The following is a 27,340-nucleotide window of genomic DNA, read 5'->3' as shown; positions in this document are numbered from 1 at the left end:
GAGCAGACAAAAACAGACAATTTGTATTAAGCTATTTGTGTGGGAAAATATCCCTAACCATTGTTTCTAAACCTAAAGCCAGGCTTTAATTAGTGAACAAAAAGGTGAAAAACATCAGTATTTGCGAGGAGCAAAACAAAACAGCTTTGCTTGTTATTAATACTTGCTATGGAGAGAATGGCTTCTTTAAGCAGTCAGTTCCAAACTTTCTCTATTGAAAGGCAGTTTTGTAGGATATTTGTCATAAAATTTGTAGTGCTGATTCATGTCGGCTACTTCCATTTCAGAGCTACTAATTTTTTTGATTTGCTGCATCCTCCTCATGTTTGATACCACTGCTTACATAAGCGAGCTCTGTTTCATATTCCTTAAGAGAGAAATCTGCCACCAGCATTTCTAAACTCTTGTAAGACTTTATCCAACAGGTCATGGGTAAATAACCTAGACTGCAGTTTGCTATAGTATGCAACATGCTTTTGGGGTATCATTTAATAGAATTTACATATAGGTAAAAAGGCTTAGTATTACTCTGTTTAATTATATGTAACTTGTCCCTCGGTATCTACGGACTTGCCATTCACAATTTTGATAATTCGTGGAGGGCAAGTCCTCCCTCCCTCCCTCCCTCCCTTCCCCTCCCTCCCTCCCTCCGACACTGGGGCCTGTAATCCATGCCACCCACATGGGGACTCGCTTTCCCAGCAGTGCTCAGGGCCCAGCGTGTGCACACCCCGCCCCGACCCCCTCTTCTGGAGCCAGTGGGCACACGATACATCAATTGGCTGTGGCAGAGGAGGCGGGGAGTGCTCATGCCGGGCCCCGAGCTCTGCTGGTAAAGCAAATCTCCATGCGATCGGTGTGCATTACAGGCCCCAGTGGCCCTGGTGCCGGAAGGGGAGAAGAAAGAGGGAGGGACAGAGGAGTGGCAGCCCGTCATTGGTGACATTGGGACTTGAATATTGGCAAAATTTCAGATTCACAGGGAGGCCAGAAACGTATCCCCTGTGAATCTGGAGCGACCACTGTATACATATATAAATAATAAATGCAAAAAAAGAGTAGTGAATATAATATGTTGACATTCTCCATATCCATCCCAAGGAGTCTCTAGCCTCAACACATGAGATAATTTAATTATACAAGTTGTGTCAAGAGCAGAAAATGGCAAATTGTGATCTTCCATGTGTTGGCTGTGCCAGCTAAGGGTGATGGGAATGGCACTCATAAAACCTCTACAGGTGGCTCAGTTCTGATCAAGAATGACCAGATACAAAGGAAGACAAGGGTCTTGTAAACTTTGTATAAATAAGAAATGTTGGCATGTAAGAGTGAGAAAAGTTTCACTGACTGACATTCCCCTTTTCTACACAGTCATTAAAAGTTCAAGAATTCTGGCATAGTTAGCATGTCAAGACATCCGCTTGGGGGGTATCAGTTCATCAAGTGAAGACTAGACAAGTTACATTGTAAATGTCCTCTTTAATACAGTGGTCAGAATGATGGTATGGTCTTCACAGTGCTTTATTCAGTTTTGCTGGTGATACAGTAGATGTTTTTACAATGTAGGATTGTTTATAGTCCTCTGAATAAATTTTGCCAAGAAAACTCCAAGAGAAGACCCATCGCCATAAATCGGAAACAACTTGAAGGCACACAACAACAGTAGTCCTCTTTACATGATCCTTGCATGAAAGGAGATTGTAGCGCCACTGCTGAGGTCACATATATGCTTCCTTGGGATCTTGAATTTTGCATGAGCATATAGCAGTCTACTTTAATAGGCTTTCCTTGTGCTATCATCCTGCATTACCACTGTGGGCAAAGTACTGTGGTATAATTCTGTGTCCAGTGGTGTACTTCCACATCCAGTGCCAGTAGAATAGCTGGCTATTAGACACAATGTTTGTTTTATTAAAACAAACCATGAAGTTCAAAAAAATATTTGTACATATTCAAACAGTATAGCATATAAAGTATTCAGCAAGATTTGTATTCAATTATTACTGATATTTTGACCTCAAATGATACCATAGAAATTGAAGCAATCACTGTAAGAACAACTGAAAATTGACCTATGACCATATTATTTGGTGAGAAACATGAAAAAAGCTCTTACCAAATAGCATTGAGCAGAAGTAGAATTCCTTTGCTGAAAGTAAAATTAAACATTCACTTCAGTTCCATGAAGAAGCAAAAATATAACAAATATTTTGAATTTCACAATAAATCTAAGTGTAATACAGTCGGCCCTCCATTTTCATGGGGGATTCGTTCCGGACCCTCCCCCCAAAAAATGGAAAATTGCCAATATTCAAGCCCCATTGGCTTGAATGGTGCTGTGTGCCCATGGGCACATGCTCCATTTTATCCCCTTCCGTTTGCCACCTGCAAACAGGCGAGGGACACATATTCCAAGGGACTGTACATTATTGTAATTCAAATATATACTCTTATAATTTACAAGTGAAACTGCATTTGAATCACTTTTTAGGGAAATACTGTGGCTTAAAAATGTAACTGCCACATTGTGCACAAATGCTATTGTTAACTACCTGACAAATAATAATAATAATAATAATAATAATAATAATAAAAACTTAACAGAAAGAATTTTTTTTAGGTAATAGATGATCGACAACAAGTTGTAAAACAGTTAAAAGTAATCAAATGTTTTCATCACACAGTTACCACAATCTACTGTAGTCTATTTTTGAGTGCTTATTGGATTGTAGTAATGTCACAATGAATATTTGTTCCAAGAAGAGAGAGTTTTTTGGGGTTTTTAAAAAAATTCAAACCTGGGATATAGAAGAGGTCCTAAATAACTTCATGCACACAAATGTAGCAGAGATGACAATGGCAAACCCCCTCTGAAGAAACTTGCCAAGAAAACGCCATGATAGGGTTGCTTTAGGGTCGTGATAAATTGGAAACGAAGGCACACAACAACAGCAGCAAACTACATCTGCTGTGTCCTTAGAAAACCAAGCAATTGAAACTTATTGGAATATATGATAGAACCACACATTCCTGATTGTGATTATATATAAAGAACTGTGCTTTCTTTTTTCACTTTCATCTTATGTATGTCTTCAAATCATGCTTCTGGTCACTGTGATGAAAGATGCTGGACTAGATAAATGGTGTAAATAAAACAAGTGTCCTTTTTATATTGTACCAGTTTCCTAAACTTGTCCCATTTTAGTCAGAAAATGTCTTTATGAGTCTTCAATATTCTACTTTTGAACCCAGTTCTCTCTTCTAATTTGTATAAGTACTTGACAAACCAAATTATTAGGTAGCTAATAGGTTGCTATAGTCCAGTCCCTCAGGTCAGTATAGTGAACATCAGTATAAAACAATATTTAAAATGCTGGACTTGGAAGTGGAAGGACTGGCTCTTAGCAAGCTTACCGTACAGTTGCTGAGGGGGCTAGTGGGAAGAGGGGAACAATATAAAATGATCTTATAGAATCATAGAGATGGAAGCAACTACTAGTACAACCTCCTGCCATGCAGTAATACACAATTACGCACTCCCCAAAAAGGCCAATTAAAGATATCCAAAGGAGATTCTACTCAAGGTGAGGCAATATATTATGCAAGTTAATATATATATTAATGTTCTAGTGAGGTACCACATTCCTGGTGTGGTACACATAATGCACAGTCATTTGTTGTAAGGGTGCAGTAATATTTTGTTGTGCACAGGTACTTCTACTGATATTCTTGTCGGAATAGTGTAGGGTTTTTTAAAAATCATTAAAAAAAACAATGGCAAAAAGCTATAGATCTATGAAAATGCCACAAGTCTGACTTGCCATGCAATTCACTGAGAAAATATAGAAGAAAGTAAAGACAAGCGGCAGTAATTGCACCGGGGGGGGGGGGGGGATTTGATTTCATTCAGCAATACAGATTATTTCATAATTAGAAAATAGTTTAATTTTCTTTTTCCTACATGTATTATTTTGATTGATTGATTGATTGATTGATTGATTGATTGATTGATTTGTATCCCGCTCTTTTCCCAGGACTGGGACTCAGAGCGGCTTCACAGTATTTAGAAATAAAAATAAAAATAAAAATAGTACAATAAAATAAAAAGTACATTGAAAAGAATTTTTAAACTGGTCCAACATCGAACATCCCAGTCTGTTCTTATAGTAAATCCCTAAATGCCTGTGTGAACAGGTAGTTCTTCACCTGCCGGCGGAAGGCCATCAAGGAGGGAGCTGTTCTGATCTTCCTGGGCAGGGAGTTCCAGAGTCTAGGAGCAGCCACTGAGAAGGCCCTCTCTCGTGTCCCCACCAACTGTATTTGTGATAATGTTGGGACAGAGAGAAGGGCTTCCCCAGAGGATCTTAGAGTCTGGGCCGGTTCATACCAAGAGAAACGGTCTGCCAAATAGTGTGGACCTGAGCCATTTAGGGCTTTGTAGGTAATAACCAGGACCTTGAATTGTGCCCGGAAACAAACTGGCAGCCAATGAAGCTGTTTCAACAGGGGCATTGTATGGTCTCTGTAACCTGCCCCTGTTAATAGCATGGCAGCAGCTCTTTGAACCAACTGAATTTTCCAATTTTCCACTGTATTAAGCCGGTCATTCATGTTAGCATGTCTTTCTTACCACTTATTTGTTTTATTTATGCCATCTTTCTCCCAGGATGGGACCCAATGTACCTTATAGGTAAAATTGGTTAAAATCTACCAATACAATTTTTAAAAAAATTAAATTTCATTGAAACATTATAAAATTGCATTTAAAATATACAAAAGTTAAAAAAGTAAAGACAGCACTCACCCAATAACAAGCCTCCCTGAGAGAGATTACATATTAAAAGCCTGCTTGAACAAAAATGTCTTTGCCTGCTGGCAAAAGGAAAGCAAAGGTGCCCAGTGAAGCCTCTTGTCAAAGGACATTCCAGAGTATGGGAGCAGCCATTGAGAAGACTCTCTTGTGTCCTCACCAAGCAAACATAAGATCATCCCTGGATGATCTTAAAGCTCTCACGGGTTCGTATAAATGTTGTTTAAATAGTTTGGACTGAAGCTATATGGGACTATATAGGTCATGATCAACACTTTGAATTATGATTGGAAAAAGAACCAGTAGCAGCAAAGCTTTTTTAGCAAGGGAGTTACGGTATATGCTCCCTATAACAGCCCCTGGTCAGCATTCTGGCTGCAGAATTTTGAACCCACTGAAGTTTCTAAACATTTTCCAAAGGCAGCCCCATATAGAATGTGTTACAGTAGTCCAAACAGGATTTAGTCAAGGCATATGTCACTGTAGCCAGATCTGATGTCTCAAAGTACTGGTGCAGCTGGTGCACTAGTTTTAGCTGTACAAACACACTTCTGAAACCTGAGCATCCAGTCTCAGAGTTGAGTTCAGGAGAACACCCAAGCTGTGGGCCTGAGATTTCAGGGGAAGCGTAACCTTATCCAGTGAAGGTGAAGTCCCTATTTCCAGGTCTGCTTTATGACTGACTGGAGCATCTCTGTCTTGTCTGGATTAAATTTAAGTTTGTTTGCCTTCATCATCATCATCATCCTCATTATTATTATTATTATTATTATTATTATTATTATTATCATCCTTTATTTATAAAGCGCTGTAAATTTACACGGCGCTGATGCAGTCCATTATTGACAACAGAGATTGGTTCAGTATGGAGATGGCTTCCTTGGAATCAGATGCGAAGGAGTGATAGAGTTGAGTGTTATCAGGATACTGGTGTCATCGAACCCCAAAACTCTGGATGACTTCGCCCAATAATTTCATGTAAACATCTTTGGGGGAAACGTAGAACCCTGAAGGGCTCCATGGGTCAATGGCCAGGGTATCAAACAGGAGTCCCTCATTACTACTATTTGAGTTTACCCTTCCAAGTAAGACCAGAACCACTACATAACATGACCCCCAAGTCCCATCCCAGAGAGGTGGCCCAGAAGGATACCATGGCTGATGGTATCAAAAACTGCTGAGAGGTCCAGCAGAATCAACAGGGACACACTCCCTCTGTCCAGTTCCCTGCATAGTTCATGCACCAAGGCAAACAAAACTGTCTTCATCCAATAACTAGTCTTGAAATCAGATTGAAATGGTTGTTGGGCAGCAAGGGTAGCACTTGATATTACTTGGGACAGATCCATGTTTTCATGGCAAACATCAAGTCTTGACATGCTCCTGACAGAACAGTGACTGTCTGGATGTTGACATCTCCCAGTATAACAAGCTAAATGAACTCCAACACTACCAACTCGGCCAACTCAGTAAGGGAGACTGTCCCAACCACCAGTCTTAAAAAACAAACACTTAGCTTCATTCAGCAATGTCTCTTTAATACAAACCAAGCACTACAGGCTCAGTTTCATCATTTTGGTTTCCAGGAAAGGTTCAGGCTTGATCTGTTTGTCTTTTTAGCTGTGTACAGTATCCTTAGCATTTTTTCCCAGCACCACATCTCAAATTAGTTGATTTTCTTCTTTTCCTTTCTTCATTGTCTAGCTCTCACATCCATTTGTGGTGATAGGGAATACAATGGCTGGGGCAATTCTTTAGTGCTCAGTTGTATATCTTTACACTTTAGGATGTTGTCTAGTTCTTTCATAGCTGCCCTTTCCATTCCCATTCTTCTGATTTCTTGACTACATTCTCCATTCTGATCAATATTTGATCCAAGGTGCATGAAATCTTTAATTATTTTGGTTTTCTCATTATCTAGTTTAAAATTTATGTAGATCTCTGTGGTCCTTATTTTTGTTTTCTTTATGTTCAGCAGTAGGGCAGCATTTGCACTTTCTTCTTCAGCTTTCCTTAGTAATTCTTCCAAGTCTCTGATTTTATTCTGTTAGTAGTATGGTGTCATCTGCACATCTTATTGGATGATGTTCCTTTTTCCTATCTTCACTCCTCCACCTTTTATTCTAAACCTGCACTTCCTATGATATTTTCTGCATGCAAGTTGAACAAATAGGGTGATAGAATGCAGTCCAGCCTTGCCTTGCCCCTTTGCCACTTGGGAACCATTGCTTCTCCATATTCTGTTCTAACAATAGCCTCTTGTCCTAATTAGAGATTCCTCACCAGGACTATCAAATGGAGTAGTACTCCTATTTCTGTAAAGGCTTTCCATAGTTTTTTGTGATCTATGCAGTCAAAGGCTTTGATATAGTCTATAAAGCACATGCTGATTTTTTTCTGGAATATATTGATTGCTCCATTAAACATTGTATGTTCGCAGTTTGGTCTGTAGTGCCTCTTCCTTTCCTGAGCCCCCACACGAACCTCTGGGATTTTTCTCTCAATATATGGTTGAAGTCTGTGCTGCACAATTATGAGTATAAATTTGCTTGCCTGGGAAATTAATGCTATGGCCTTAGCTGCTGAAGTGTTTTGTGTCTCATTTTTGTGGATAGGGATGTTTATTGATTATTCAATCTGTTGGCCACTGTTTTCCATATCTGTTGGCATATTTTAGTTAACACTAGATTTGTTTCTGTCTGTGTGGATAGTAGCAGTTTATCTGAAGTATCATCTGTTCCTGGTGATTCATTCTTCCTCATTTTTCTTAATGCAGGTTCCACCTTGATTTCTAAAATTTTGGGTATTATTCTTTGTTCCATGTGTCATTCGCTTTATCATCTCTTTTGTATAGCTCTTCTGTGTATTATTTCTACTGTTTTATTTTATAGCTTTATTTTATTGATAAAATATTTATCTCTGAAGATGCCAGCCACAGATGCTGGCGAAATGTCAGGAAGAAACTTTTCTGGAACATGGCCATATAGCTCGAAAAACCAGCAAAAAACTATGGATGCCAGCCATGAAAGCCTTCGACTTTACAAAATATTTATCTCCTACCCTGTATTTATATTCTACCCTCTATATTCAGAGAAGTGTACAATTTAAGTGATTTAAAACATAAAATAGTAGATGGTAATTCACAGTCTAAAACATTTTAAAATTAGCTATTAGTTAAACCATTTAAATCATGTACATAAACAAATAAAATTATTTTATTCCAAAGCTTTTAATAAGAAGCCATATTTTAAGCAGACACTGAAGCCCAGATTAACACCGTTTGGACCTCTAAGGGGATGGCATTGCACAACTGGGGTGCCATACTACAGAATGTTATGCCCAAGATTGTAAGGGCAACCTGTTTATCCTGAGAGCGTGTAATGAAAACCTCTCCCTCCGTGGACCTATTCACAGCAAGGCTGAGAAAGACATTGAGACACCAAATTTGGTTTTAAACACCATGCATGTAACATTTATTGAATCACACAAGTAACACAAACATTGATTATCAAGAGCTCTTTCACTCACACATTCATACAATACTCACACACACTTTCCTTCCGCCGAACATTGATCAGTTGTTCTCGAAGGCTGGGGATGACACCGTTGCCGCGGATGGTGCCAACAAAATGGAGATGAAAGTCCAGGGTCTTTATACTTTTTCTTCTCTCTGGCTCTTGGCTGCTGAAGTCTTGCAATATTGCAGCCCATTACTCAACTTCCTCTTTTTGGGAGGACAGACAGGTTGTTCAGATCAGTCTGTGTTCAAAGCAACTCGTTCTGTTCAAAGTTCTCCATTGTCCTGTCAGTTCCTCATCATGGCGACTCAGGAGATAAGGTTCTTCCCGGTCATGGTTCGTCACACCTGGACGGCACCCCGCTTCAGCTTCCAAGTTTTCAGACTTTCCTCGCCTCGGTTGCCAAATACCTTCGTCACATCAGTGCTTTGCGCGGAACCATCTTATTTGTTCCTTTAGCTATGTTTAAAGCACAATTCCTTGGTTCTTCGGTTCTTCAGCTCTGAGTTTAAGTCAGAACTCACGCATTCGTCTTACAAGAAAGCCTTTTCTTATGTTCTCACACAATATGTTGCCCCCACTTGTGGGGTACAAAGGAGGACCCCTTTAGCAGACCTCAGTCTTGTGTGGACGTACAGAGAGAAGTGCTCTTTAAAGTATTGAGGTCCCCATTATGTATTGAGTTTCTTTAAAGTATTGAGGTCTCAAATACGTATTGAGGCTTTAAGTGTTATCAGTAGCAACTTGCATTCAGACTGAAAATATAATGGAAACCAGTGCAATTTTTTAAAGGCCAGAATCAAACAGTCTCCATGTGATGGATCTAGCTGTGGCATTTTGTGATAACTGTAGCTTCCAAATATACTTGTGGGGAAGCTCCAAATGAACAAAACTGCATTAGTTCATTCTGGAAGTTAATGGTGCATGTGCTACTTTGGTTAACCATATCTGGAAAAAGGCGCAGCTAGTGGACCAGTCAAAACTGGTCCCCAAAACTCCCAAGTCATGATATCGCCTCTGACAATATGAGTCAAAAGGAAAATGGAGTTGTTGGCCCTTTTAATTTTCATGTCATAAGCAGCTTAGGGTTTTAAAGGTAAGAATCAGCAATTTGAATTGGATTTTCAAATGGACCAGGAGCCAGTGATGCTTTCACAATAATGTATGCATGTATACCTCAAGCAATGTATTAATAATGAAAAAAGAAAACTGTTTCAACTTCAAATTGGTGTCATGCACTACAGGAGAGCAATAAATTTGATATATAGTTCCAGAGAGCCTGGAAACTGTGTGTCAAATTTATTGCTCTCATGCATTTCCTAGTTAGGTTTTACACGGGCTGAAAAAAAATTAGAAATAAGTGAGGAGTATTCTTGGGCCTATGGCAGTATATGAGTCACGAGGAATCCAGTCCTTTCCAATTATGGCTGCCATAATTCTCTACTCTAAACCGGGACAAAATGTAGGACAAAATGTAGACCAAAATTTAGGACAATTGTAGGATAAAATTTAGCCCCAAATGTAGGCCATTTAAGAAAAACGGAGGACGTTAAATGTCCTACATTTGGGCCTAAATTTTATCCTACAATTGTCCTAAATTTTGGTCTAAATTTTGTCCTACATTTTGTCCCAGTTTATAGTAGAGAATTATGGCAACCCTATTTTCAGTCTCAGAAGCTAAGTAGTTCTGGCCATCCTCTGAACAGAAACATGGAGGTTGAGAGTCATGATTTCCATGTAGCCATTTTCTGATCAAGAAAACAAATAAATGTGTGAAAATGCCACTTGGAACATCAACACATCTTTTAAAATTATGGTATCTTAATGATATGTTTTAAAAAACCTAGTAAGGGGATATAATGGAAAGAGGGAATAGGATGCAACTTAGAGTTCTAGAAAATACATTAATTAAGAGATTTTTCTGTATATATGATAAGATTATTCATCCGTTGAGGATTTCCTGAGAGTTTGAAGCCATGAGAGTGTTTCTGTGGAAATATAGTGGTATATATGGTTTTCTTTCTTTAGTTCTGTAATCTGAACCCTTCTAGTGAAAAGTGAAACTGCTGTTCTGTGTAAACAGTAAATTTGCCATATCAGCTGGCAAAGTATGGTCATTAAAAGTGGGGAGAGCATCTGTGGCATATGCAGCTTCCTTTTGTGCATGTACATAGTTACTTTAGTAACTGTTGTCAAGAGTAATTTTATAATAAACTTATAATAAACATAAGTCTTTTGAAGCTGTTCATTTGTGTAATATGAACTATAACTGTAGCTTGTTTTTCATTCCCAATCTCATAACTACAGTTAGGAAAAGAAAAGTGTGCCATGGCCTCATGTGATTCCTGTCTCTCCTGTGAGAACTCCCCACTTCTTTTAATATGTTACTTTAACCCTGTTTTAACATGGCTGATGACAACTGTATCTTGACTGTTGCCATACAAAACTTAAATGTGCAGTCTAGAACAGGGATGGGAATTCTGTGGCCTTCCAGATCTTGTTCAACTTTAACACTCACCATTTTTTAACATTGGCTATCCTGGCTGCATATTGCAGGGGGGAGATGGGCTATGCCTGGCAAGCTTTCCTAGCTGGAAGAATCTCTGTTAATGTATTTTCTTCTTAGAGAACCCTTTCTAAGGGACAGCAATTAAAAACCATGGTTTTACCCTTCAGGTATTAATTTAAAGTGTTTGAACTTGTATAAACATCTATTTTGGTCATCAGTAGCTGCGTGATCTGCAGGTAGAAACATACAGGTAGATTTATAAATGTTAACAATTAATGGCGTAAAAAATCCAGTTTACACAATTCCATTGACTCAGTATGGCTACTCTATTTGAGACTAACAATTGGATTTAGGCTACCATAAAACTTTTTTGTTTGGGTTCAGAGGAAGTCAATAAATTACATATGAGGTAATTGTCACCTGTCATGTACTAGATTTTTAAATGACAGATTTTGTTGATCTGGCCAATCATTAATTTTATCAGAATGATCTGTATTTTCAAGATACTTTAATAATTTGTTTTTCTTCAAAGGACCTAACCACATGCCTATGCAGGGACCTGGACCTGGACCGAACCAACTTAACATGTCAAACAGTTCTATGAACATACCTGCAAATAGTCATGGGTCCATGGGAGGTTACAATCATTCAGTGCCATCTTCTCAGAGTATGCCTGGACAGAATCAAATGACAATGAGCCAAGGACAGCCTATGGCCAACTATGGTCCCAGACCAAACATAAGTATGCCACCAAATCAAGGTAAATGAAGAAATGTCTTGACTGTCATAAATAAAGCAAAATTAATTAAGGAGATTTTTTAAAGTTCCTAAATCAATCAAAGTGTACTTTCATGTTTTTTTCTTCTGTGAGATGAACAAGTATTGAGTTAGTTTCTCTTAACACCTTTTCTGTCAATTCTCTGAATGTTCTTGCAGTCTAGAAAGGGATTGCAGCATGCGAAGGAAAGCCATAATAAGTTTCTAATATACATGTACAGTATATATTATATGATGTTTATTTTCATATTAGATATATAATTTTATTTTCTGTTGACCCTTCATAGAACACAGAAACTAGTATCAACAATATTTGCTCATTTTTCCACTTCTCCATACTCCCACCTCCATCTCCTCAGTTATAAAGAGAACCATGAACTAAAAAAGAAGGAGATGTACAGTTCATCATATTCTGGATGTTTTTCATGCTGTAGGAACATACAGTGGGCCCTCGCCTTATGTGGGGATCCATTCCGGATCCCGCCGTGTAAGGCGAATTCCGCCTATGCTCAAGCCCCATTGTAAACAACGGGGCTCATGCACCGTGGCGCGGCGGGCGCAACGGGCGCACGCGCCCATTCAATTGAATGGGATGCGCCACCCCGCGCGCACCCCACGCGCGCCCCGCGGCTTGAGCACGTATGCTCAAGCTGCGTAAGGCGCGCCCGCGTATGACGCAGGCGTGCTGTATTTTATTGTTTGCTGTATATCTTTCCAACTTTAGTGAGAAACCTTCCCCATAGTAATATAGTGTGTTCATACATGAATTGGACTTCACGTTGAACTGAAGACCTGTGTATTATGGGTAGCCACATAATGTTTTTCATGAGATTCTTCTGGAGTAGTCTTAGCTTAAAGAAAGTTGAAGTTTTAGTGGGAATAATTGAAAGCAATGGGAAACTTGGGAAATGGGGGAAAGTGGTGAAGAAGCAATTGCCTTCTGAGCACCCATCTTTACCCTCAAAGGATGAAATTGCAGTAATTTAAATATTCATTTAGCATTTAGCAATAGAGTTTAGGCATCCGAATGAAGGGGACAGGCAAAACGACCAAAGGAATGTTAATATATGTGTTCTAAGTGAGAATGATTTTCAGTGTCTCAATCTCTGCATTGCTTGAAATTTCGGAAGTGAAGAAAAATGTTCTGGGATTCAGAATTTTTATTTGAAGAAAGGAACAATGCTACCTTCTAGCTACACTACAAGGACTGCGGAACTCAAAATTCTTTTGGAATATCTTCAGCATTTACCAGACCTTGTTTCTCCTTTTAAATAACTTTTATGTTATTCCAAAAATACTATCGGCTTTTAAATTATCATAAATGAGCTGCCATGAACTTTATTTATTTATTGCTTGCTTGCTTGCTTGCTTGCACTTATATCCAGCCTTTCTCTCTGGTAGTTTGGAAGGAAAGAAACATGGTACTTACTGCAGTTTAAATTACTTTTTAAAAATTCACTTTCAATTTCAATCTTAGTAAGAGACCATGAATAGGTTTCTTTTATTGTGTATGAGGAAGGCCAAGGTATAAATTGAACAAACAATTAATGTAGAAAATATATGATGTTCTGCATGCCACACCTATTTTTCACATATCTTGTACAGACTTTATTTTTCAGGGATTGTTTTGGTCAATTTTGCACTAAATTATGGCTAGAGTATTCTTCAGTTTAAGCTACAGGAAGACAGGAGGTTTAAAAGTTGCTATTGATTTTAACTTTGTAGGCCCAATGATGCACCAGCAACCTCCTTCTCAGCAGTACAACATGCCCCAGGGAGGTGGACAGCATTATCAGGGACAACAGCCACCAATGGGAATGATGGGCCAAGTTAACCAAGGAAACCACATGATGGGACAGAGGCAGATTCCTCCATACAGGCCACCACAGCAGGGTAAGTTTAGAAGTTGCATGTTTTAATGTTTGACTAATTAGTACACATGAGAAGCTTTCAGCTGAGCATCTTGTTTATATCTTAACTAGTGGGACCTGGAAGAAACGCTGTAATATGGAGAACTCATGGTTTTGACTCCTCCGTTCAGTTTCTCCTATTCCCAGTAGTCAAAATACTGTGACCATGGAGTATACTCAGTCGAGTAACTAAAATGGTGAAAGGTCTGGAAACCATGCCCTACGAGGAACGACTTAGGGAGCTGGGGATGTTTAGCCTGGAGAAGAGAAGGTTAAGGGGTGATATGATAGCCCTGTTTAAATACTTGAAGGGATGTCATATTGAGGAGGGAGCAAGCTTGTTTTCTGCTGCTCCAGAGACAAGGACCCGGAGCAATGGATGCAAACTGCAGGAAAAGAGATTCCACCTCAACATTAGGAGGAACTTCCTGACAGTAAGGGCTGTTCGACAGTGGAACAAACTCCCCCCGAGTGTAGTGGAGTCTCCTTCCTTGGAGGTCTTTAAGCAGAGGCTGGATGGCCATCTGTCGGGGATGCTTTGATTGTAAATTCCTGCATGGCAGGGGGTTGGACTGGATGGCCCTTGTGGTCTCTTCCAACTCTACGATTCTATGATTCTTACTGAGCTGTTGTTGTTTTTTTTACACACGCACCACATACCCTTTAGGGGTTTTTTTGCCAACAGTTTTTGTCCTATAATTACTGGAGCTTGCCCTTGCGTGGATGGTGCTATTTTGGCTACATAAGGCCCAGCACTGGAAGAAGGTCAGACTGCAGTTAGTATATGATTCTATCTATATTCCTGCATACTTTCTACATTTCTTTGTATTAACTTTTCAGATGCATACTGAAAGTACTAGTGTGCAAATAAGATTTTTTAAAAAATGTCTGCCTGCCTACTCTCTGGTCATCTTAGGCCTAAAGGAGCCAGCTTTTGTAAAGCTCCCTTTCCTTGGCACTTGAAGGCAAATCTAGATCCCCCCCCCCCCGAAGTACACTGACAAATGGCTATTTACAAGCTTATAGCATTACATTATCCCCCAAAACAGTACTTGAAGCTAAAAAAGGTCATTACTTTAAATGTTCATATAGCTTTCTTCCTCTTTTTAAAAGAACAACAACTGTATATATATCTATATATATCTATATATATCTATATATATTGTTTCTATGTTTTTAGAAATATATATTTATATCATCCTGGTATTTAGCAAAGTTCAGTAGCTTTGCATAATATATAAATGTATAATCACAAAACATTAAGTATGCTTTCCAAAACATAATGACATGGGTGGGGGAAGTCTGTAGATGAGGGCTGTTTCTCATATTAAATTGAGACATAAGTGAGAAAATAAGTTATTTACATATTGACTGGTTGTGGTTTTTCAGGCCCACCACAGCAGTACTCAGGCCAGGAAGACTATTATGGGGACCAATACAGTCATGGTGGACAAGGTCCTCCAGAAGGCATGAACCAGCAATATTACCCTGATGGTAATCTCTCATAATGTTAACTTTCCCATTTTACATACCTGCCCGTCAACAAAACTATTGGCTGAACAGTTTTTAGTAACTGATCACTAGAACGCGTCTTATACAGTATTTGCTAACGCTTACAAGTTCAGTAATTTGAAGCCCAAATCAGTAACTCTATTTTATAGCTAAAATATTAAATTTGTAATTGGTTCTATTACCCTGGTACAGCTTTTAATAACTTTTTATTAGAATCCCCTTGTTTGTCTACAAGTATGGCATTTTCCCACACTCTGTATAGATTAGTTGATGCAGTATGTCTACTCACAGACATATGTAATATGTCTATATACAGTCCATTTTTACTTTTAAAAAAACACATTTTAAATTGAATTTAGCTGATTGCATTGACATTCAGAACCTTTAACAAAACAATCAATATGCTTTCAAAAATAGTTAGTATTTTCTCTGTCTTTCTCTTTCTCTTTGTGTGTATGTTTATGTGTGTTTATAAAAGTTTGGGAAGCTATACCCATAATAACACATTTGAATAACTACAGAGACCGCATAATTTTCCTTTATGCATACTTCTGATTCTAGACAGTGTATAATTTTTGGAATGAATTGCATTTCAAGGGATAACAAAGTCAGTCTCTCTGAGCTCCAAAGCTATTTTTCTAAATTAGATATTTTTATACATGCAAAGAGACGTAAATCTGCTTTAAATTCACTTTTTAGAAATGGTATAAAGGAGAGACAAAAGAAGTATTTATTAATTCATGGTTACTGTGAAAGCAAGCATGACACTTTGTATGTTAGTTTGTGAAGTTCAGGGTGCATGGTAGATTACTTCTTGCAATGTAATCTTTATTTCAGAGTGACTGTTGTTACAGATCAATTGTATGTTATTTTCTAAACGTATTCAAGCTGGTTTTGCTAAGTTTTAAAGCAACCCATTTGATATTAGTCACCATCATGTTCGTGGTTTACTTAATACACGTCACAACATAGCTTTGAGTAACATTTGTGCTGGGCCAGCCTGGAGTTAGTTTTGTGACATGTAAGAAAACGGTAAGACAGAGTTCCACAAAAACCTATCTTAATAATGTGGTTAATAATTCCCAGAAGAGATCTCACACATGGCTGCTTTATGCTATGCGTAACCCAGCACCAAAATAATTATTTTGATCACTTTAGAGACTATGGCTTAGACAATTTGGGCAAACATTTTCTGAAGTTGATCTGCAATAAGGTAAATTAAAGGCTCCACTGTTCTGTTACTTTTGAGTACCACTCACCAACAGTTGACATGTAAAACGTGATCTACAAACCAAGTAGTAATTATAAAAGGACTTGCTTTAACCACCAGAAAAATAGCAAGATATTGGGATTAAACACTGTAAACAAAATTAGTTATGAATATATCAATGAATAAAATGTGAGAAACCCACAATCAGGAAAATAAACATTTTAAGCCAGATAATGCCTATAAAACTGGTAGGTGTCTTGATAATATGTAATGCCCCCTTTCAACAAAAAGTTCTAAGAAGAATTATTAGATTATATATGTATCTGTCCAAGAGTACATAACGAACTAGATTTCTAACTGCAAGCAGAACTATATGAAATCCTAAAGCAAAGGAAACATGAAGTCACTTGGATCCCAGTGGCAGGCGTCCCTAATATTCCCTGGTTATGCAAATATGGTAAATGAGAATTTGTACTAGAATTTCTCTTTGTACACCTTACAATCGATGAATAATGGTTTGGGTGTGTGTGGCTGATATTAATTTTTGATAGATATTTCATGCAACTATTGTATAAAAGTTATTTAGAAGTTCATCGAGCTTTATTTGTTGTAGTTCACACTGCTTTTAACAGCATATGCTTTTGACTTGGAAATCAGTAGAACAGGTGTTCAGCAAAGTATGATAATTGGTTTCTTTGTTCATTTGAATTAAATTCAGGTTATTTACATGTGAAAGGACTAAATGCTTTCATTAAAAAGAAGATAAAGTACGTTTCCCCCTTACAAAGATTATTAGAAGCTTAAGACCATTTCTCTCTGTGATTTTTCTAAATGTTCTTCATTAGCTAATTTTTCCCCGTGTCACATGTTAATTCAGTATGAAAAGAAATCCTATTGGTAAATCCTTATAATTCAGTTCAAAGATTCTTTTTATGTATTTCCAGCTGACACTGAAGATGAAATCTTTTTAGGGTTTTCACTCAGAGGCCATTAACGTTTCTTCCTGTCTCTTGTCGAATCGATGTAGGTCATAGTGATTACGGTTATCAGCAACCGTCGTATCCTGAACAAGGCTACGATAGGCCTTATGAGGATTCCTCCCAACATTACTACGAAGGAGGTATCTATATACCTTCACACACACATGCGCACACACGTTCCCTTTCCTCTCCCCTTCCACAAAGGAACACCAATTCTTGCACAACATAACTTGTTTCCTACCCATGCAAAGCTCTTGTAGACTACTAGTTGCTGGCTGTTGAAAATTGCAGGGGACTTGAAGCATTCAAATTAGTTTCTTGCAAACATCTAAACTTATAACCTTAAATTTGTCAATTCTCTAACAGCAGTAAAATGACTAAAACAATGTTAGCATTTTTTTTCAACTGTATCTTTTATTTAAACATAAACCCATTGATCTAGTTATATATTTTGTGTGTACATAAACATATAAATATAGTGCCATTAGGAAACAGCTTGCTGATTTGTGTAGCTAGTCTGTGCTCTGTAGCTGTCCTTAATTTTGTCCTTTTTTTTCCATTTAGCATAGTCATGGCCTTTTCAAGTCATGGCATCATGTTCCAGTAAACTTAATGCTCGTTTGGCAGAGATGCTGAAAATGCTGCAGTTTAGCCTTGCAAAATTTGGCTTTAACTGCAGTTTGTTTGGCTGACTTCCTTCTGTTTTGGTTTGTTTTCTTCATTTTGTTCAGTTTTTGAGATCAAAATTGCATTTACATTTTGTTTTTGTGGTGTTCACTGTGCATCTTTAAACAAAACAGAGCAAAACCATAGAAAGTGCCTTTAATTCTTTTTGCTTAACCTCATATTTCAGGAAATTCACAGTATGCCCAACAGCAGGATGCATACCAAGCACCGCCTCAACAGCAGGGCTATCAGCAGCAGCAGTACCCAGGTCAGCAGGGTTATCCTGGACAACAGCAAGGCTATGGTAAGTAGGAAGAGATAAGTTATTTGTTAAAATATCAAGGAAAGACAGTAGTGATTGCTTTCCTCATTCCAGTTGTTCTTCATACTTCTCTTTTGACCGTGAAAATGTTTGTTTAAAAGTGGCAATACAGTGCAACAGAGCAATTGTGAATGCAGGAAGATACAGAATATTCAAATCCAAAGGCAGTGTACAGTATAATGAATTAATACAGACGTATTGTAAGGAACTTGAATCATTTGAAACAAATAAAAGGAGATGCCTAATTTTTCTCTGTAGGGTTAGAGTCTGCCAACAGTTTCTCAGAATCAAAGACTATTTTAAAACTGGATCCGCTCTATGAGATAACCTGCCATCTTCAAGTATGTTGTTCCTCCTCCAGATAACAAAAGAAACAGGAAACAAGAATTTATCTTATACCAAAGGGATTGGAATCATTTGGTCTACCAGATGTTGGTGAATTTCAAGTCCCAACAGCCCTAGCCAGCACAGCTAATAGTAAGGAATGCTAGTAGCTGAAGTCCAATGGCATCTGGAAGGGTGCCTGATTTCCATCCCTGTTGTAGTAGAATATATTCAGTGTCCAAAACAAAACAAAACCCACCCTCTCGGGTAACATTGTTGTAAAATGGCAATATTTCCAGTGTTGGGATAAGTGACATCACCTACCATTTGGAATGTTGCAATTCATAATAACAGTAAAAAAAATGGGGCTTACGTAAAGCCTATCATGAAACCAACATAACAGAGCTTTCTCAGGGTGCATGCAAATTCATAGGTTTGGTTTCAGGAAAAAAAATAGGACCTCAAACTTCTGGACTATTTCAGAATTTCACCCATTAACTAGATAAAATGGAAAGATCTGAGTGGGACTTTACTGTTTAGTAAGCAAACAGAAACACCTGTTAGACATAATATTCATTTGTGACTTATTGTTGCACATTAAAAAAAATAGCCTTGAGCTTGCATGCACAGTGGTCAGGCTCTGCACCTGGATGGAAAACCCTTTACTAGCCCATTTGCTGCTTGACAGGATTTGTTTTCTGTTTGACTAATACTCATTTCTAAACTTGATTTTAATCTTAAAAGTATGAGTGGATACCAACTAGATACTAACTTCTGGATACCAACCTAGGTAGCAGGACATATTTAGATGGTGGAATAAAGCTCCAGTTGGAATATTAAAGCTGAAAAGAGGTTCAGACTGGTTTTCAGGCAGGGAATTGTCTTGCACTTGAGTCATCCTTTTGTTAATTGTGCTATATCTGAGAATGGGTAAATACACTGTTGTCCCGAACCAATATGGTAGTTCTCCTGTATCTGAATTGCCACAGTTTTAACCACAATTGTTCAAGAAAATACTTTTCTTGAAGCATTCTCTCTGTGTGGGGCAAGGAGCATGTGAAGGGTATTTGGGTGACAATTGTATTACCTTGTGGACCGGACCCACTGTGTTATCTCATAGATTCATGACATATTAAAAACATGCTTCCAAGTGATGAATCAAGTTAAGTTATCTTCACAAATAGGCTTGGCTATATTTGAGAGTTTCCCTACTGTTTTTAGATAGTTATAACTCTTTTAGTTTAATTGGATTCCACAGACTCATAGGAAGCATTGGAGTATTTGGACACTAGATCCCACTAGCTATGTTTTCCTTTTGACAGTAGAACAAAGATGATATCATCAAGCACGTGGAGTGCTTGGAAAGGAACAATTAAGGCTTCCAAAAGAGTTCTTACACTTGCTTCTGATAGGAATATTTCTAGTATACTCGTATGCCCTGCCTGCCTTCATGCCAGAAAGCAAAACAAACAAACAAAAAACAACAACCAGGATTTGTTTATCAAAGCTGAACTTTAACAGAGAAACATGGTACAGTGCACCTGTGTCATATGCGGGCATGACTTACACAGGTTTCAGCATATGCTGAAACCCACGCCGGAAGAAGGGTCGGCGCCCCCCGGAAGGGGTAATGGCGCGTGCACGCACCACGCCACAGGCACAGACCCCATTCTTTTGAATGGGGCTCGAACATACACGAAATTCCCCTTATGCGGGGAGACCCGGAACGGTTCTCCTGCATAAAGGAAGAGCCTACTGTAATTATAATTCGTCCTTGTTTTTAAAAAAGGCTAGGAGCTTTGCTTTAAATAGTGATCCTATTAGTAAAGCTAGATAGTTAAATATATTTTTTTAAAAATAGTATAAATGCCTTCTGCTTCAAGGAAATGAAAAGTATAGGTGCTGTTATATTTTATTACTTTCTTTCTGGTTGTGTTGCTTTAATGGTTGAATTGCTGAAATCTGGGTACCTAAATATTTCAGGTCCATCACAAAATGCCCCAGGACCTCAGTATTCCAATTATCCTCAAGGGCAAGGCCAACAGTATGGAGGATATAGACCTACACAACCTGGACCCCCACAGCCACCACAACAAAGGCCTTATGGATATGATCAGGTACATTTTTTAATTTTGTATACATAGTTGCAAAACTAGAAAACATTACTTTTTTTGATAACTCTTAGAATCATTCTGGCAGCATATGTTTGACAAGCACATCTAACAACTTGATAGTATCAGATGCCAAATATGTGTATCATTTATGATTTTCTAATATTTACAAATATTTTGTTACTTTTATGTAACAGTTTGGTTATGAATAATTGTTGAATGATAAAGCAAAATACCACCAAGATTACATGGCTAATTGTACTGAGGATATTAGTACTTAATGAATTTACTCAGTCCTGCCACTATCCTAGGGACTAGACTAGTAAAGATTGGACTTCTAGTTTTTGTTACTGTTCTACTGAACTGAATAAAGTTTACAATTCAGAGGCCTACTTTTCTGACTGCAGCTAGTGCATGACCTGATACAGGACATGTTGGTGTTATTTTGTTCATAAAGGTAAAGGTCGTCCCTTGATGTGAATGTCTAGTCGTAACTGACTGTAGGGCATGGTACTCATCTCAGTTACTAAGTCAAAGAGCCTACGTTGTCCGAGGGCTATTCTGGTGGTCATGTGACCAGCATGACTGCACCGAATGCTGTTACCTTCCCACCAAAGTGGTACATATTTATCTACTTGGATTTTCATGCTTTTGAACTGCTAGGTTGGCAGAAGCTGAGACTAGTGACAGGAGCTCACCCCATCAAGTGGCACTTGGCCCTCGAACTGCCATCCTTCCAACCTTATGGTAATCAGAATTAGTGTCTTAACCAGTAAGCCACCACATCCCTCATTTTTGGTCATGCAGGCCTGTAAAAGCCAAGCCACAGTATTTTATATTGAGCTTCTCAACTGGAGTGAGAAGTAGTACTGGAATTGTATATGGACTCTCATTGCCCTTTCTAGCAATACTTTGTGGGGGCAGGGAGAAGACTCACATTCATATAGAAAATTGCATGGTGCGGGAAGAAGTAAAGGCATATTTGAAGAGAAAGTAGATAATCTGACCAAGCAAGAAAATTAACAAAGCCCTTTTCAGGGTAGGACTATCCACTGAATTAATATGGAGAAGAGAATTTGACCTGAATGCATAGACTTTTGGAGAGTACGTCTTAACACTGCTTGGTGTCTCTGCATTATAATGGTTCTCCTTTTCCTTTCTAAATCTGAATATAGATCTGACACTGCAGAGGTGTAACTGGTCAGTCTGCTGATGTAAAGGCAAAAAAGAATCCTCTAGTATTGTAAAGGATAATGGATTCATATTGGCATTTGGCTTTTGCATGAAAGCTAATGAAATAGATTTTTGTGTCAGTCATCATCACCATACTAGTGTTTAAGGTTCTACATGACTGCCACAAACATTGCACAACTCATTACATCATCATCATCAAATTAGTTGCTGCATGTGCTAGCAACAAGGCTATTGTAGTATTTTTTCACTAGTCTAATGTTAGATTCAACACAGTATAAATTCAGGAGAGGAAAGACTTCTGTACACTGAAGAAATTTATACTCAGAAACTGAATAATGAAATACTTAAGGTAGTACATCTAGTGGTGCATTTCTCATGGAACCCATTCTTCCCTCAGAATTAGGATTTTCTTTCCCTCCCACTCGCTACACCATATGCATCTTATAAACCTGCTCCAGAAGGCTCAGAAATAACTCTGGAACAGTTGTGTGGTTCCACAGAGGCCTACAGCAGAATAAAGAGTAATTCCATTCACTTCAGATATGAAAATATGCCATTGGACATAGAAAAACAGAGACAAATGAACAAATCAATGTTTTGTAGGTAATGTTTTTGTAATACTATTTTGCAGGGGCCTTGCACTTGTGGGAGTTGCTATTTATATTTTTATTCTACCCTTTGCGGAGGATTCAAGACATGTTGCCTTTTAAAAACTATGAACAGAATCCAAAGAAAACTGCAGTATGTTCTATGCTCCTGAGAGCTTTGGGATTTGGTTTCTTAAATAGTAGCCCCTGAAAACACATGCCAAACAGTTTTTGAAACTGGGACTTTCAGAAGCAGTCTCAGGTCTTGCAGGTGGACCTCCTATCCCCTGGGGGGGGGGGAGAAAATAAAATATCTCACTGAATGTGTAAACCTCTTTCAATTTCAGCCTAAAAACCCTGGTGGCACAGTTTTTAAATGCCTGTAGTGCAGCCACTCACTCAAAACCATAAGGTTGCGAGTTCAATACCAGTGAAAGGGCTCAAGCTTGACTCAGGCCTGCATCCTTCTGAGGTCGCTAAAATGAGTACCCAGATTGTTGGAGGCTGATAGCTTACAGTTGTAAACTGCTTAGACACTGTTAGTTCAGTATGAAGCGGTATATAAATGAAGCTGTTTGAATGAAAATTAACCTGAAGGCGGTATACCAGAAAACCTAGTATCCAGATTGACAGTTAAACATCTGATCACTTCCATGTCAGGTGGTGTTTGTTTGTTTGTTTGTTTTACTAGACAGTAAGAACAGCATCCAGTATTGTACTTTGCTGTCTGAACAGTGGAATCCACTAGAAGTGGGTGGACCAGTCTTTCCCCACTTGTAGCTCCTTTTTTATTCCACAGCACTGTAGCTGGATGCTATCTTTTCAGACGGCATGGAGAAATTCAGGGGAAGGAAGTTTCACAGTGCAATACTGATCTAATAGACAGAACTTGTAGAATATAAACACTGTATTGTAATTGCACATGCGTCATACTGACTTTCTTGAGTTCTGGCTGTTGGAAAACATCCATGTGGTTAGTCAAGAAAAAGCCAATTCTTTTGATACTCTATAAGAGCAATCCACAATCACACAACCATCAGACATAGGACAAATATCTTTTTCAATTATGTCTGTTGATTCCTCTCTCTCTCCTGCAGTTTTTTCTATCCTGCCTTCCCAGCTCCCTTAATGAGCTATGTATGTATGTGTGTGCATGCATGTACATAGGCTAGGTAGTGTTGAAGGGCCAGCACGTGACTATTAGGAATGCACTAGGATTTGTTTGCCATCCTCCTATAAGTTTTCCCAAAAATGTTGCTCTCATATGTCTTACAAAAGTGACAACACCAGTGTTGCTGCAGATCATATCCTTAATGTAGGAATGCTTAGAGGGCAAGGGGCATCTCTATTTTTAATTTTGGGTATTCTGCACCAAAGATTTGTACTTTGATAATATGAATTATTATCTGTAAATATTAGTCTTTTCAGTTAACACTATCTTAACTTAAAGGTTTTGTGAAGGTATCACAGTGTATTGAAGGAGGCTTATTTGCTGCTGAAAGTATTCATTTTTTTTAAAAATTCTAGGCCTCTACTATTTCTTCAACTTAGAAAAGATCGCTTTTTTGTTCCTACATTTAGCCCTTAACCACAGTGTCTGTCATTACTATGTAATAGTATATAAATTGTACCTTTCAGGCTAGATTTTTGCATTATGTTTTATGCAAATTATACGGTATTGAATTGATTTAAAATACAGTTGCACTGATATTGGGCAGGCACTGGGATTGTCACTTGCCTGTAGTTCTAGTCAAGCCTTCAAAAGAATGCATGATGACATGCATTATGGAGAGGACTTGGAAGCCTTATATGCCAACTTTGTCCCCAGTGTGGGAAAGCTGCCAACCTCAATCTTCCTATGTTGAGTATGGAAGTCATGCATGTTCTGTTGATCATGCTTAAAGCTGCTCCATTATTAGGATCTCTGGTTGCATAAGGTTCCTGCTTGCTCTGGAGTGAATGCTAAGCATGTACTGTTGAATTTGCTTAGACTCTCTCTTCAAACATCACTGCTTGTGCTGAGTGTTCAAAGGCGGAGTGGTGGGAGCAACACATGCAGGTACATTGGGCATATTTGCCCAGTGTTTGTACCTTCATGTAATCTTTTGAACACCCGAATAAGGCTACAGTTAAAGCAGCTTCATTGACGAGTTTGAGGTAGTGTTCTTACTTTGCTGTACTACCTGAAGTTTCTGTCTGCTGAGTTTTGCTGCTGTTTTTAATCTGTTGTTTTTGTTATATCTTATACTGTGCATTTATTTTAATAATATGCTTAATTTTTATTATGAACACTGGAAACACTGTCTTGAAAGTACAGGATATAAAAATTTGATAAAGGGCATTCAATAAATTGGAAATTAGAGAACAATTATTTGAAGTATGATGTTAATTTCCAGCATAATCAGTTTTTAAAGTAAAAAAAGTGTACATTTGAGATATGAAATAAGTAAATGCTAATATTCTGTCAATTCTAGAAGAAATAAAAAGTTCAAGAATGTGTATAAGCTATGTGACTTCTAGATTTAAGCCCTGCATGTTGGTTTTGTTTTGAGAAAATATGAAAGCTACATTCTATTTACCCTTTCAATTTATTTTTAGGGGCAGTATGGAAACTACCAGCAATGAAAAAATACATTCAATACAAAATAGCAAGTACAAGTTAGCCACTGTATTGTTACTTCAGCATTGTGGATGTCACCTTTTGAAGAGAATCTTCAATTCAGTCTAGTTTTGGACACAGAAGAAAATACCCCCACATTGTTGATAAATGGCTGTTTTGCAATATATTGCTTTCCTGGGTTAGTTATAAACAAAAGTGATAGTCTTTCTAAAAAATTTTTGCATCTGTACTCTAGATGGCAATATTGGACAGAAAATACACTCACAAACAATTTTGCAGTGAGCTTAGAATTGGACATCAAACTGTTACAGACTGAAATGTGAACAGCATTATATGTTTATGAAGGTTAAGGGAATTTAATATTTTTCCACAGATTCTTTTGTAAGGGGAAGGGGAAAATTTTTACAACAGCAATATTTTATATATTATGTTTTTCCTATGGAATATGCAAGGCAGTACACTACGCAAGGTCATAAACCCATATAGATAGGAAATATAGATTGGGATATGATGAATTCTTTACTGTGTTGGTCTTGTATGAGGAGGAGAGTTGCTCACCACACATTCTTGACAGATGTTTGTATGAAGAATTTGTATCTGAACTGTTTGAATGAAAAGATGATCATGGACAACAAAGGCATAGTCTAGTATGAAGAATTAATTTGAAATACTTTGTGTGAAGCTATTTTGTAAGAATGGTTTCTAACAGTGGCAATTTTCTGTATTTTTTTGGTAACGGGAATGTTTGAATTGAATTTATAAAGGTCTTGTAATGCTTTCATATAAAGTCAAGCTGTGATCTTTTTCAGATTGCAGTAATAAGGAATTTGAAAAAGTGTTCATTGAACCTGGCTTACATATACAAATTATTTAAAATAAACTATAGATAGATTGACAGATATTTTATTTCATAAATGTATTTAACTTTTAGTAGTATGATTTCTATGTAACAAAAATAGTATAGAAGCTTTTTGTATACTTTGAGAGGTAATATCTTTAAGAAAGAAGGCATTTGTTGTGTATGTCCATGTTCGTACTGGTTAATATGAGACCAAGAGCAATTTTAGTGCAGTCTTTTTTTTTAAATGCCAAATTCTGTTGTGAACTGTATTAATGCTTACAGCATTGCATGTAAGGGAGCCACTACCTGAATCAGCAGTAGAGCTGTGGAAGACACAACTGTTCAAGACCATCCTGCTCTTGTAGTTCAGGTGCATTATTGAATACTGTGTTGCACAGGGATACATGCATTTAAACAGTCTTGGTAAATATTTAAAAGGATATAACTAAATTTAGCCCAAAACTTATGTATGTTTATTATGTATTGCTATATTTTTAATGGGAATAACTGAACCAGAATTAATAAGACAGCAAAAGTCACATTCCTCCATAATTTTTAATGGAGAACAATTTTTTTTTTACATTGATTGAATATTAAGATCAAGTTTTTGAACTGAAAATGTGAGGTACATTGGTATGAATGCAGTGCTTTTAGGTTCTGTGCCAATTCTCCACCATTGTGTACTTCATTGCTGTTTAAAACTGTATTCCATCAGCTCTAACAGAAGAATAAATTATTTGTGATTTTAATTTCTTCATTTGCTCCTTTAAATTAGATCTCTATTGCTCTAGCATTTCATTTGGAGGCTTTGCTATGAATTTTTATTTTGTCATGGTTGGTCCAGGATAACCAAATAGTATTTGTATTTTAGAACGTAATCAAAATTCTCTGGCTTTAGTCAAGTTAATTAGAGTTAACTATTCAGTAATCAGCATGTTGTTATATGTGAAGGCTGCTTGTTACACAACTCTTTCTGAATATGATAGTCCATGAGGCTATAATCAAGATGACTGAATTAGATAAATGAGTTGAGACAAAAAATGTGTTGAACGTAACCTACTATAGATATGTTATCTCATTTAAATAAGCTCAGCTGATATTAAGAAATAATTTGTCTTTCCAGACGATCTTCTGTTGTCTTATTCTCATTTTTAATGGAAACTAAAATTGCAGTTTTAATAAGCAGAATTTCCTCCAGGGTTTCTCTTCTAGGGAATAATGTGTTTTCAAGGTTTAATTGTTTTATAACACTCCTATTTCATAAAAGTTTTTAATTGGTGGTGACAGACATTACCTAATTCCTCTGATATTGCCTTAAAACAACAAATTAGGAGATAGTTCCCTTTTGATTATTTGCACTTAGTTTAATGTATTCTGAACCCTACATCAAGTAAAATGCCAAAACAATGGGTTAAATCCTACATTATTCCTACTGAGAGCAAATACATT

At 37.6% G+C, this 27,340-nt stretch overlaps 1 protein-coding gene across 2 annotated transcripts in view; it reads left to right on the top strand.

Moving 5' to 3' along the window:
• SS18 (SS18 subunit of BAF chromatin remodeling complex) overlaps nt 1-26,644 on the top strand; it is a 43,612-nt gene extending 16,968 nt beyond the window's left edge. For both annotated transcript variants that reach the window (XM_089517211.1, XM_089517210.1), the window contains exons 5-11: nt 11,370-11,597; nt 13,340-13,507; nt 14,914-15,018; nt 17,274-17,366; nt 18,080-18,196; nt 20,522-20,655; nt 25,029-26,644. In XM_089517211.1, the coding sequence (XP_089373337.1) occupies nt 11,370-11,597; nt 13,340-13,507; nt 14,914-15,018; nt 17,274-17,366; nt 18,080-18,196; nt 20,522-20,655; nt 25,029-25,055 (872 nt within the window). In that variant the 3' untranslated portion in view covers nt 25,056-26,644. The remainder of the gene's footprint in view (nt 1-11,369; nt 11,598-13,339; nt 13,508-14,913; nt 15,019-17,273; nt 17,367-18,079; nt 18,197-20,521; nt 20,656-25,028) is intronic.
• Nucleotides 26,645-27,340: the final 696 nt, after the last annotated feature.

Source organism: Sceloporus occidentalis, unplaced genomic scaffold (assembly GCF_023333645.1).
Source record: "Sceloporus occidentalis isolate IW3139 unplaced genomic scaffold, rSceOcc1.0.p SCAF_3, whole genome shotgun sequence".
In the NCBI taxonomy this organism is placed as follows: domain Eukaryota; kingdom Metazoa; phylum Chordata; class Lepidosauria; order Squamata; family Phrynosomatidae; genus Sceloporus; species Sceloporus occidentalis.
Note: the sequence above shows the minus strand (reverse complement) of the source record. Positions and strands in the feature narration are given on the sequence as shown.